General features: G+C 40.3%; 1 protein-coding gene across 1 annotated transcript in view; it reads right to left on the reverse strand.

The window, feature by feature from the left end:
• Positions 1-13,373, reverse strand: part of STX18 (syntaxin 18) — a 380,104-nt gene that overhangs the window by 16,413 nt on the left and 350,318 nt on the right. The window contains exon 9 of the mRNA XM_029591101.1: positions 3,000-3,069. Within this exon, the coding sequence (XP_029446961.1) occupies positions 3,000-3,069 (70 nt within the window). The remainder of the gene's footprint in view (positions 1-2,999; positions 3,070-13,373) is intronic.

Raw genomic sequence — 13,373 nt, forward strand, 5'->3', positions numbered from 1 at the left:
TATAAGTCAACCTCCAATCAGAATGAGATCATCAAAGAGTATGGCATAAACTGATTGGATGAAATGGCCATTTAAACCCATTTGTTTTTGTTTTCAGTTACATACAAAATGGCAGAATAATACCAAATGAATTAAAAAGAAGTAGTTTCTCAGAGAATTAAAGAGAAATTCCTTGAAGCAGAGCCTAGCACACCAAAATGTGATGATATGTCAGGCTAGACATATTAAGGAAAATTAATATTTTTATACTGTTTTTGAATTTTTTTATATGCAATAAAAATTGATAAAAATTTACATGTTGTACCTATGATTATATTTTCATGTATTGTACACACACACATATGTGTTTGTGCATACACACATACCTTATACAGACAGTCAAAAAGGGCTTTGAAAAATCCCTTCCTATCATCCATAGTTGAAAACAAGTGACCTGTACTATACTACTGTAGCCTGAATGTAAGTAGCCTCAAACAGAAAATCATACTTAATACATTTGAAATCTGTATATTATTTTAAAATCAATTCTAAAAAATATAAAAGGCTGTATTAGTTCTAGAAAATGTCATCCTCAAAATGTCTAGTGAGATAACTATAGCTATTGAAATTGTTTTGTTACTGCTAAGTATGTCTGATGTATCAGACAGCAAAGACATGCTAATGAAGATACTGCCTCTACCTTCTCTCATCAGCAACTGTATTTATAGGTCAGGACAGGCACTGACATAGCCAGTTCTTGAGAAGATAATGAGATCTTCTATGACAGACAAGGAACCAAGCAGTACGATAGCATCTTATTAAAGCTCCAAATTCATAACACTGTCTAGATTACCCTCATGAACACACTTAACAATTGTAGCTTGACTCTTATTATATTGCATGCTCACTTACAAAATAGCAGCATCTGCTGGAAACTCACTACAAATGCACCAGTTTATTTACCATAGTCTATTTTTACTTTTATCCCCCCATTTAATTTTGTCCTCATATTTAAATCTGCCATACAGAGTCCTATTAAAGAGTTTCTAGAGTCATACTGGAGACTCTTCACCATATCCAATCTGTAATCTGATCTTTTTTTTTTTTTTTTAATTAAGAGTTGTGTGTGACCTGAAGCATGTGTTAGATAATGCCCACTTTCGTACGACTGTTCAGGTTTCTATATTACCTGATTGATTACTGCAATATTATTTGGGTCTTCCTGCTCTAACTTTAAGACCCATTCAGCTTCTGCTGAATGTAACTGCCTGACTTATAGCTGGCAAAAACCGCAGATATCATATCACACCTGTGCTGATTGATTTACACTGGCTTCTGGTTATACAATGCGTTCAATATAAAACAGCTATTTTGACATTTAAGCTAATTAGCTCCGACAAGTCTCCGTGGGCTAATTCGCTTGTTCGGCTTTGTTGCCCAACTTGTGCTTTGAGATCTCAACCAAGAAGTCTTCTTGACATCTCCTCCGCTCATCAGGTGTGTTTGATGGTGACTTGGGACTGCACCTCTTCTGTTGCCGCCCCGATATTTTTTAATTCATTACCTGAAGAAATAAGGCAATTGGATTGTTTAAAGATGTTTAGATCTATGCCCAAGACTTTCTTTTTCAAGCAAGCTTAGCTTTGTTAGTTCTCACAGCCTTCTTGTGAAAGTAATCCTAAACCAGTATTTTTTTTTTTTTTTTTTTAAAGGATATTCATGAGTTTGTGGTATGTTATTTTATTTTGTATGTTTTAATAGTTTGATCTATGTCATTTTGTTTAATTTATGAATGTTTTAATTTCTGTACATCGCTTAGGTGATTAAGAAATGTTGATAAAATATAAAGATATAAAAAATAAAGATGAATGGTTTGCTGTTGACTTTGATACTTTAAATGCATTCATAAGAGCCAAAAATTGGGAAATTAATACACTTTCCACAGATTCTTGTTTGTCTTGACTATATTGTAAGCTCCACAGAGCAGGGACTGTGTCTTATGTTTATCTGTAAGGAGCTGCTTATGTCTATTAGCACTTTACAAAAGGTAAGCAAAAGTAGAAGGAATAGCACAATACAATAAAATGCAAAGTTCTGGAAGCCCAAAATTCTGAAACGATAAACAAATGGGTTTAAATGGCCATATCAACCAATCAGTACCTCCGGTTGCCTAGGATTTCACAAGAAGGGCTACAAAATCCAGCCTTTGCTGAAGAATTCTCTATTCACCACAGGAGACTGGGAGTTGGGTTGAATCAGAAGCAGTAGCAGTCTGCACAGACATAGAACAGTGGCGATCTATGGAAGATTTTAATGTGGCGAAAGGGACCTATTTACTGAAGTGCACAAACATGCATAATTGCAAAGTGTAACAATTTGGTAAATTGTCCCACAGAAAACAGATCAAAACAAAAAAGATATCAGAGACTGAAGATCTTAACTCTGAAATAAACAAAGGTAATAATTATTAGACAATGTAAGAACATTTGCTGGGAACACAGCAGTGAAAAGGGAGAGAGAAATGGATGGCTGACACTATTGTGCCTTGAGTATGGTAAAGTTAAGAGTTATAAAACTTAAGTTTAGGAATTTTTTAAACATTTTTATTCCACCATTTTGTGACCGGTCAGCCATTTCAAAGCAGATTACAATCGAGTAGTGTAGGTAGTTTTCATCCATTATAATGACTATAAATGTTTAGTGATGTCAATTTTACTATGAATACCTCAGAATGTTTCTGTAATACCCCTGCACCTTGCAGAAAATGCCCTATACGATGTGGGAGCTGGGTTGCGGGCACTATTTCCACTATATTTATAGCATTTGATAAATCTAGAAGTAAGTTTGTCCCTGAGGCAATGGAGGGAGAACTGAAGTTTCGCCTGTATGCCAAGTGGCCCATCAAATGTGAATCCACTGAAAACTTAACTTTTAGAGAAAACCACCAAAACACTACTAAACAAGAAGTTTTATTTCTGTGAATTATTGTAATTTGTTTTAAAACTTAGTAATAATTTTACCTGTTGCAAGACTTTTTCTGTAAATATTTCCTGAAGTCTTGAGATTTCTACCACTTTTCCCTCTATCTGCCTTTACAAAAAACAAAAGGAGAAGAAAATTAACAGAATTATAATATATATTATAAATTGTAAATATGCTACATTCAAAAGACAAAAGCTTGTCAGGAATTTCACAAGTACACACTCCCTATTTCAGTCATTCTCTTTCCCCAAACATAGAGGTGTTGCCAACCTTACCCCACCCCCCACCTGCAAATGAAAACATGATATTTCCAGGACACTGAAGTCAGAGCATCAGCCACAAAGCAGAATAGTCTCGAAGTATATGGTTTGCTTCCTAAGCAAGAAAGAAAGAAAAAAAAGACCAAGAGGTTGATAGTCAATGAAAATTCCTGCTGGCTAACTAGTTAGCCAGATAAAACTTAGCCAGATAACTTGGTGGCGTTTCAGGGCATTTCTGGATGGAGTTAAGTTAGCCAGATAAGTTATCTGGATAACTCTGGTCATGTTGTAGAGCAGTCCTAAAATTAGATAAGCCTATCTGACTAACTTTAAGATAGCAAGTTATATTTAGTGGAACAGCAGTGGCACTGAATATCCCAGCAAACTCTGCCAGCTGCCTATGGCTGAAAATGGACCTCCAAGGGATTTGGTGGCCTGGAGGAATGAGGGAAGATGTGAAAAACAAGAAAATGCAGAAGAATGAGATTCAGATGGGCAAGAGAAAGGAGCATATAAGGATACAGAGAACTGCAATAAAGCAGACTTGAAGGAACAGGACAAAGAAAGACATACTGCACATATAGATTAGATTTAGATTTTTTTTTTTTATATTTCGCTTTTCGGCACTTCAAAGTATAACATCAAAACAAATTACATTCAGGAACTGTCGGTAAAAGACAGCACAGAAGAAAGAGGGAGGGGCTGAGATACAGAGGATGACGAGTTTATGGTTAGTAAAATGAAAAATCATGAAGTGAAAGAATAAATGAGTAAGCATAGCATTCAAACAAGTACATAAACCTTATGATAAGAACAATGGACAGCATCCTGTCCAAGCCCACCATATATGAAAGCTATCCCCTTTTCATCCACCTACCCAATGCAAATAAAGACCTGCACCTACTTCCCCATACAAAAAAAATCTGCTCCCACCCTCTGATCAAAATACAGAGTTCTCCATCCCCTGAAAGCCTCTGCCACTCACTTGAAAGTACAAAGTTCCCCACCCCTTATCACCCTCTTGCTCATGTGTTCAAAGGAGAGAGGTCTCCCATGTCAGCTGCCTTCCAAAAAATTCCTAATGCTAAGCTAGAAGGATACAGCCTTACTTGCTACCAGCCTGGTGTCCACTGTTGCTCTAATCCCTGCCTACTGGCACATGAACTTGGGGTAGGGGAGTCTTGATCAGTAGAGTGACTCTATATTTTGGGTAGGTAGGGTTCAAATGCAAGGGGCCTCTGTGCTTTGAATGAGTTGGAGGAGGGATCAGGACTGGGAGGAGGGGGTCTATGCACTTGATAGGTTGGGTGAGTCCGGGGAAGATCAGGAGGTGGGGGAGGCAGAGGAAACAATTTTTTAATGGGAAGAAAGGTGGTTTATCAAATGCAATAAACTAACTAAATAACTAACTGTGTGTCCTGTGGTGGGTGTGCTCTTGTCCTAAACACTTCATTCACTGAAAGACACAGCAATAAAGCTTATTCTCAGTACCAATTATAAACAGTAGTTTTGGGCATAGAAGCCAGAACCATCAATCGGCCGTGCACAATGTAGGGGGCTGAGCCATCAAAGGCGGTTGTTCTCAGATTTTGACTCCTGGTCTGTAGATACACCGTAGTTACTAGTCAGCCATTGGAGCACTATAGCTCGAAAAGTATGCTTTGGCTGGCTGTCAAAGCCCGCCCAGTTGATGACATAAATCTTACTATACAGATTAGCATCCAGGACAGGAAAGAATCTACATCCATCTGTTCAGCTTTTAGCAGGTTCATTCTATTGCATGGTGTGACTTCGACTCTCCAAATTCTCTGCGGGATGATGAAGGACCAGACAATGTAGCTAACTAGGAATGATCCGGCAATAGCAATGCTCCGAAATTTCTGCACAAGATCCACATTGTGTGGATTTTACGTCATTTCCTCTCAAGTAGAGGATAATGACCCAGGGGAAGCTTGCAACTTTTTCATATGAAAACATCAGTGGCATTAACTGGTCCCACTGCATCCCATGATGGCCCATTCAGATTAGTAATATACTGTTGGCTGCCAAGCACAAGACTTCTCCCAAGGGTTTGGCTAGAGCCTTCTTGTGTGTCCAGTCAACAAAGGAGTGTCCTCAAATCCATATCAGACAGGGGCCTGCATTGTACCAGAAGTAGAAGCAGGGTAAAGCATTAACTGGAGTTTTGACTTCAACTTGCTTAACTTGATTTTAAAACTCCCAACAAAACAGGACATAACACAATGCAGTCGGCTGTTGTACAATTTGTAGCTTTTGGAATGCCATTTGTCAATGGTCATTTGTTCTGGGGAGCATACCCAGAATGGCTGTTGTCATTGCAGCCCCAATCCGAAATGAATGCATGCCATACACTGATATATCTAGCCCCATTCTAGCCAAACATCTCCTCAATACTTTTGAAAATTGGAATCTCGATAACTATCAACCATCTTCATAAATAAGAAGAAAATTTCTCACTTGTAGTTTCCACGACAAATTTATGCAACAACTTTACGGGACAGGTACTGCCACCCATGAAACATCTTAGTACTACCCTCCGGCCTTGCCCAAGGTTGTCCATTTTGGACCTGCAAATAAAATGTACTATATCTTGTCCCAGTGAGATATTCCCCAATCTTAGACTGGAGAAGTCTAATGAGCGGGAAGTCTGGGTAACCAATTCACTAATGTGTAAAGCCCCCAAAAAGGCCAAGAAGCTGGCAAACTGGAAAAGCAAAACCTTGCAGGTATTGTAACAGACATGATGGGCTATACTTAATAGTCTACACAAATACTCGTGTGTTATAGGGCGGCACTTATCTGATCTACAATTGTCCTTACTAGCCCAGCACACTTGATACACTGTATATGAAAGCTGTTGGAGACTGAGGCTTCTGAAGGCTCTTGCGAAAAAACTTAACCTGGTGAGCTATAATGGTAGTTCTTAGTGGCAACTGTTGTGAATATCCCATCCGCTCTGCAATTGTACGAAAGTCCTTAAGAGCACATATAGCATTCTTCGTGTGTTCTGGGATAGGGAATTCAGCAACATTTGCCACATACTCATTGAGGTGGTATGGCACCTTCTGCATAGGTGAATGGTACCAGGGATCTGAAACAGGACAATTTAAAACAGGAAAGGGCATCAGCAATAACGCTCCTCTCCCCAGGCACATGTTACGCTCTAAAGATGACCTTATGCATTAGACACTGCAGTACCAGCTCTCTAAGCACATTATTAACTCCTAGGGGTTCTGGCAAATAGCCAATTAATGGCCTCCACAAAGCCATGTTATTGGATCTCTGATTTGGAGCGCAATCTATCTTCTCATATGTGTAGTGCCATGACAATTGGAAATAGCTCCAGAAATGTGATGTCCCTGGTTAAGCCATACAGGTGCCAGGCCTCTGGTCAATCTTCAGAATACTATACATCGTGGAAGTAAATTCTGAATCCCTCATCCCTGTAGGCATAAGTTAAGAGCTCAATCTCACTACTGTAGATGAGTGGTAAGGGCAAGGCCAGACTGTTCATGGGACTGCAGAAATGATATCCATACTTTCAAACTGTCTTTTAATAGCTCGTTATCCTTATTGTACATGTGGTGGCTAATTCTAAGCATCATAAGAATACTTTGCCCATTAAAATGATTCTACAGGCAAAATTCAAGAGTCCTAGCAGTAACTGGAACTGCCTTAAGGTTGCCTTTTTGGTCCACCTTATCTCCAGCAAGGTATCATGTGATTTTGCAATTTCTCCCTTGGAAGCCTGAATAATCTAGCTTGGATATCCATTTTGATGCACAAGAATACCAGGGATAAAGCAGGGCCAACTGGTTTTTTTTTCATACACCAAGGGATGCCAAATTAGGCTGCTTTACCTTGGAAAGCTGACAAAGATTTTGCATTAAGATGAATCCTTACCAATGAATAAAAATCATCTAGGCAGTGTATAATGTTCTTTCGGCTCATGATTTGCTCCACCACCCAGTGGACAAAAGGTGCTAAACTTCTCAAAGAGCACAAGATGGAGCAACTCATAGGCATGCACTGGTCAAAATAAAAACTGCCGCCAAATGCAAAACCCAAGAGGTGAAATGAGTCTGGATGCACTAGGAGCAGGTGGAAGGCATATTCAATGTATGTTTTCACAAATCCAGCATCAGCATCAAATAGCCTGATGATACAAACCACCTGATTAAAGGTTACATATTGTACTGAGCACAGCGAAGGGTCAACAGAATCATTTACAGAAGCTATACAAAATCCCCCCAAAAAGGGGAGATGTATGGCATAAACTCAATATAGAAAATCAATATAGAAAACAATCCACCATATCAACAACACATTTCTCAAAATATTCCCACCACATAGAGCTCAACATCATACCATCATTCAAAATGGTGGGTTTTGTGAAATAAGCAGAACTTTGGAGTTGATTTGCTTTATCCATTTATTAAATTCACCACTGGGGACTTTGGTTAAAGTTACTGATACCCCTGAAGAAGCTGTTTTGGCGAAACATGTTGGGCTGAAGGTTAGTGGGTGATCTGAACCTCGCTTTTTAAACGGGGCTGATAATTGTCCACCAATGATACATTTGGTTATTTCCTTTCAGCATATTGAAACCTGCATTTTTTTCAACAGTTCAAAAATTTCATCATTTAGCAGACAATCCGAATACATCTGGAAATAAAATTCTAAAGTGTTTATTGACTGAATGCTGGGGTATATATATTTTTTCCAGTATGAGCAAACCAGCATAATATCAGCATTATCAACAATGAAAATTTATATCGATGAGGAACGTTGATGGGATTTATCTCTTTTGAAGAAAGCGTTTGGAGAGCTGAATTTCACCATTTTTTGAACTTTATAAATAGCATAGACCATAAGGCAAAGTCAGCAGGGTTGGACTTCAAGCTTAGATCCCTCAAAAAATCTTTTTGAATAGTAACAATGTGATTTGTAAATAAGTTATTTGGCTGTATAAGATCTGGGTTGAGGTTTGGCTACTGCAAACAAAACCTCTTTGAGGGCTGGGCTCTCTTGTGTGTTTAGGGAAATTTTGTTTATGAATGTGTATGTATGTTGAGGAATGTATGATAGTATGATGTTGAGCCCTATGTGGTGGGTATATTTTGAGAAATGTGTTGTTGATATGGATTGTTTTGAATTAGCTAATAGATGATATTTGTAAATTGATTTTTCATAAATATTTTTGAAAGATGGTTTGACGTAGTTGCCCTATAAAAGATAATAAAAGGTATTGATAAGTGTTATTGAGTTTATGCCATACATTTTACCTTTTTGGGGGGATTTTGTATACCTACTTTGTATGTATGGATACCTCAGTTTTTCTATCATTTACAGAAGCACATTCTGGATGAGACAAATTATGAATAAGCTGGAATTTTCCTGCTTCTTTTTTTTGGAACTATCCCCTAAAGAGGATAAAAATCATATGCGGGAAGGGAACCTCCGAGAATGGCTTGACAATTCACTCTAGGGCAAGTTTGGATTCAATCTTTTGCCTTACTATAATCTCATGTTGACACAAAGATGGGGAGTTATGGCAGGATGTAGCTGGCTGGTTGGAAGGGCTGCTATAAGGGAATGGGAAACCAAAGGTGTAGCCATTATAAAGAAAGCATGTCATGTACTTCCTTAGCCAGGGAGCCAAAGCATAAAGTCTAATTGGTGACTGTGCCAGCATCCTCATAGGGTAGGTGGGAGATGTGATCCTGGCCCCTCCTGTCTCTGGGATGCCTACACTTGGAAAAGGGGTGAAGTCCCCCACAGATGGAACAGGTGTGCGTGAACTTGCATGGGTTCAAATGCACTGGCCCTAGTTGAATTGTCTGTAGGTTTCCATTTCCACACTAGCGCTAAAGCTTTTATTGTGCCTGTACTGTGAGGCACTGTGTAATTGCTTGGAACTGAATGACCTCCGCAGTCATCTCATCAAGCCATAGATCAATAACTTTGTGGCACCAAGTAATAAGATCTGTCATCTGCCATGCTCTTATGAAACTTGATATCGTAATTCAACCACGCCCATCCATCGAAATGTCTATGAGTTCACATAATTGTGCCTAAGTAATGCAGTAAGTAAGGACTCTGCTCAGGCTCTTTTTCAACCACTACACTCAAATATATGAAATGCAGCGATCCAATTGCTAATGGATCTGTATATGCAAGGTTTCTTTTCTTTTTCTTCATTCCCTGTTGATTTATCTTTTGTGTCATTAATGGCTCCATCCTGATCTTTCAACAACAACCAGGGAGCTTCCTTTTCCAAATTTTTTTCGGTACCCCCTTGGTCAGTGAAGTAACACTACATATAGAATCCTCTAAAGCCCTGGCACCTACATCAGGCAGAAGCATTATAGCTGATGTCTTTGACTTAGTATTCTTATCAGAGCAATTATTGCCCTACTCACAAACCCTACTAAGGTTACCACCTTTTTTACCAGATGTTTTCTTATTGAATTTTTAAATAGTATTTTGAATTACAGTGGCTAAGGTGAGTTCATTATTAGAGGAGTCACTGGTGGAAAAGTTCATATCCGAATGTACGCTGTGTGCTGAGAGTCCTTGGACGAAGCAGACGTACTGGAGTCGGATGAGAGAGAGAAAGGAGATGTGTCCCTATTCCTCTTAGGAGTTGCTTTTCGTGGTGCGCCTACTCTGCCACTTTGCTACAGAGGTACTGATGCACGCAGCTGGTAACATGCTGGACTCTGGATCTCTGACATGAGTTCATCCAACTCCTCTTGCTCTGCTACTTGTGCCGAGGTGCCATGCCACTTGGTAGAGCAGGCCGCTGCCACCCATTTGGATGGGTGTTCACTATTCTGTGCATTCTTTTTGTTACCGCACCTGCCTTTGCCGCCATTTTGGATTGTGCCTTTTTACTGGCTGCTGTCTTGGAAGGCATGATAGACCCGATTAGGAAAAGCAGAGCTGAACACAAGAAAAGCAACATGTAAGAGGGCTTTACTGCAATCACAATTATGTATTCAGGAAAATTCATGAAAGAAGAAAAAAAAAGAAGGTACCTTTGGAACAGATTTTTAATTTTTTTTTAATATTTTGCAGCTACAATAGTTAAAATAAAAAATATATTTGTATATACAGTAGCTCACAAAAGTATCTGACCCACTAAAACGTCAACAGATTTGTGTGGATTACAAATGACACAAACAGATTGTTCCAGACAATATGTTTATTGCAAACCAGTATGCTCTTAAGGTAAACTTTCAAAGTCACAATTCATTATTTCTCTGCATTTTCTGTAAAATAAAATTAAAAACCTAAAAATGCTGCTTGCAAAGTATGCAACACCTTCAGACTAGTACTTGGTAGAACGGCCATTTGCTGCAATAACAGCTTTAAGTCTGTTGGTGTAAGTTTCTACCAGCTTTGTAGTCAGAGATTCTTGCCCATTCTTCCTGGCAGATTTGCTCCAGGTTGTTCAGGTTGGTTGGATGATGCATAGGGAATGAAATTTTCAAATAGTGCCACAGATTGATTGGATTGAGATCTGGACTTTGATTTAACCATTGTAGAACTTTTACCTTTTTGTTCAACCACTCCGGTGTTGCTTGGCTTGTGCTTGGGATCACTGTCCTGCTGAAAAGTGAACTTTCTCCCAAGTTTTAGTTTTTTTTTTTTAGCAGACTGAATAAGGTTGTCTTGCAGTATCTCCCTGTATCCTGTATGTTGCACCAGCCATCCATCCTTCAATTTTAACAAGATGCCCAATCCCCGCTGAAGAAAAGCATCCCCACAACATGATGCTTCCACCCCATACTTTACTGTTAGAATGGTATTTGCTGAGGAATGGGCAGTGTTAGGTTTGCACCACACATAACATTTTGAATTTTGGCCAAAGATCTCCATTTTGTCTCATCTGACCACAAAACCTTAGCTAAGTTACTCTGATGCTTTCTGGCAAACTCCAGACAAGCTTTGATGTAGTTTTTCTTCAGTAATGGCTTCTTTCTAGTCACCCTCCCATGCAGGCCAGTTGAATGCAGAGCTTTTGGAATGGTTGACTGGTGCACCTCCACTCCAGTCTCAGCCACAGAACTCTCTAGCTCCTTCAAAGTGATTGCCTTTCTGTGGCTTACCTCACAAGTCTCCTCCTTGCTCTGATGCTGAGTTTTGAGGGATGGTCTTGTCTAGGCAGTGTCTGGGTGGTCTGATGAAGCTTCCATTTCCTCACAATTTATCCAACAGTGCTCAATGAGACATCCAAGCACTTGGATATTATTTTGTAGCGTTTTCCCTATCTTAAGCATGTCTATAACTATTGTTAATTTGCTTAGAATGCTCTTTCCTCCATTTTCATAGCTTTCCTTCAGATTCACAGTCTGACCAATGGCACTAATTAGGGGGTCTTTTATCCACAAAAGCTGACTTTTTTATTTTATTTTTTTATTAATGATTCACAAGTAAAGGACAATTGTAAGCCAATTGTTAGGGTACATCTTTTATCTGTGTAAACGTGGAGCTTCCACAACATAGAGGTTGAATAATTATGTAAGCAGCGTGTTTCATTTTTTAATTTCATTTACAAAAAATGCAGAGAAATAATGAATTGTGATTTTGAAAATTTACTTTAAGCGCATACTAATTTGCAATAAACATATTGTGTGGAACAATCTGTGTGTCATTTGTAATCCATACAAATCTGTTGGCTTTTTGTATATACAAATATATATTTGTTTAATTTATCAGAACAAATGCTCAGAGATCATCCAGAAGATACTGTGATTCTAATCAATTGGTTGGTGTCTCTGAGCAGCCGACCTGCCATGACCGCCTCTTGAGTATACTGTCCTTCTAACATGGTTGCTGCACATACAGCATCAGATCAATCCAAAGATAGCCTTTATCATGGCCACCAATGATCTGGCAATGACCTTGAAAACATGATTGCCGCTTATGCTGCCTATCTATCCAAAATGATCACCGTTGACCTTCCTAAATGGCTGCTACCTATAGTGCAAGTCCATTACCACCAAAATAGCTGCCGAAGAATGACCAAGACCTCAAATATATGGCCGCCAAGCACGGTGCCTGTAGCTGCTCCCATAACATCCCTTCCCTGCATCACACATATGACGCAATCAAGGCGGCGACGTGGGACCGAACAACTACTACTTAAAGTGAGCAAGCGTGCTTGAGAGCCCTTCTCGCGCCGGACCTCAGACCAGGAGCACCGCTCGGACAGTAGCGCCAGCCACCCGAACGCACCCACCTGCGAGGTAGACCCCTCGCCGATCGGAATGCACGGCTAGCCCCCCGAGACAAAGCGCCTGATCCTGCCCTTTGGGAGGCCCACCTTTCTCCACTGTTGGCCTAGCCTGCGCCGATCCCCCTTGCTTGTCCGCCGGTAGGCCCGACCTCGACCGGCCCTAGACCCTGCCCACTGACGCAATCAAGGTGGCGAAGTGGGACCAAACAACTACTACTTAAAGTGACCAAGTGTGCCTGTGGTGCCGCGCGCTAAGGAGCGCCACAAAGGGGCATGCCCCTTGGTGCGCCCCTTGGTGCACTCCTTCTGCACCCCTTGCTGCCGCCTGCCTTTTCCTCCCATCCCCCATTGCCATATTTCTTCCTCACCTTGCAATAAAGTTACCCCCTACACCACGACTCCCCCCTTAATCGTTCCTGGCCAATCAGCCTTTGATACTCTGCCCCTCTGCATTCCTGTATAATAATTTTAAACTTCTCTCACTTCCCATCCCTTGCCGGCACCACTGCCCTGCATTCCCTTTAATTTCCACAGCCTCTTACTACCACCCCCCTGCCGAGTCCCTCCTTCTTTTGCCTCCCCGCTGCCTTCCACTACCGTCTCTGAAATGGCAACATATCCTATCACCTACATCCATCATCCTCTTTTCAGACCCCCACTCCCCATTGTCCGCTATCCCTCACCCCTGCGTAAATCCCTAATCCCCATTCTCACCTCCCCTTTGACGCAACATTTAGGCCTCACCACGTGCTCAATCATATTTTCCAACGCACAGTCCCTTTCTAAAAAGACTCCCATTCTTAATGACCTGCTAATCGATTGCAAACCAGACATCTGTGCGGTTACTGAGACTTGGCTTAAAGATACTGATGTTGTACTCCTTAATC

This window comes from Rhinatrema bivittatum, chromosome 1 (assembly GCF_901001135.1).
Source record: "Rhinatrema bivittatum chromosome 1, aRhiBiv1.1, whole genome shotgun sequence".
NCBI lineage: Eukaryota > Metazoa > Chordata > Amphibia > Gymnophiona > Rhinatrematidae > Rhinatrema > Rhinatrema bivittatum.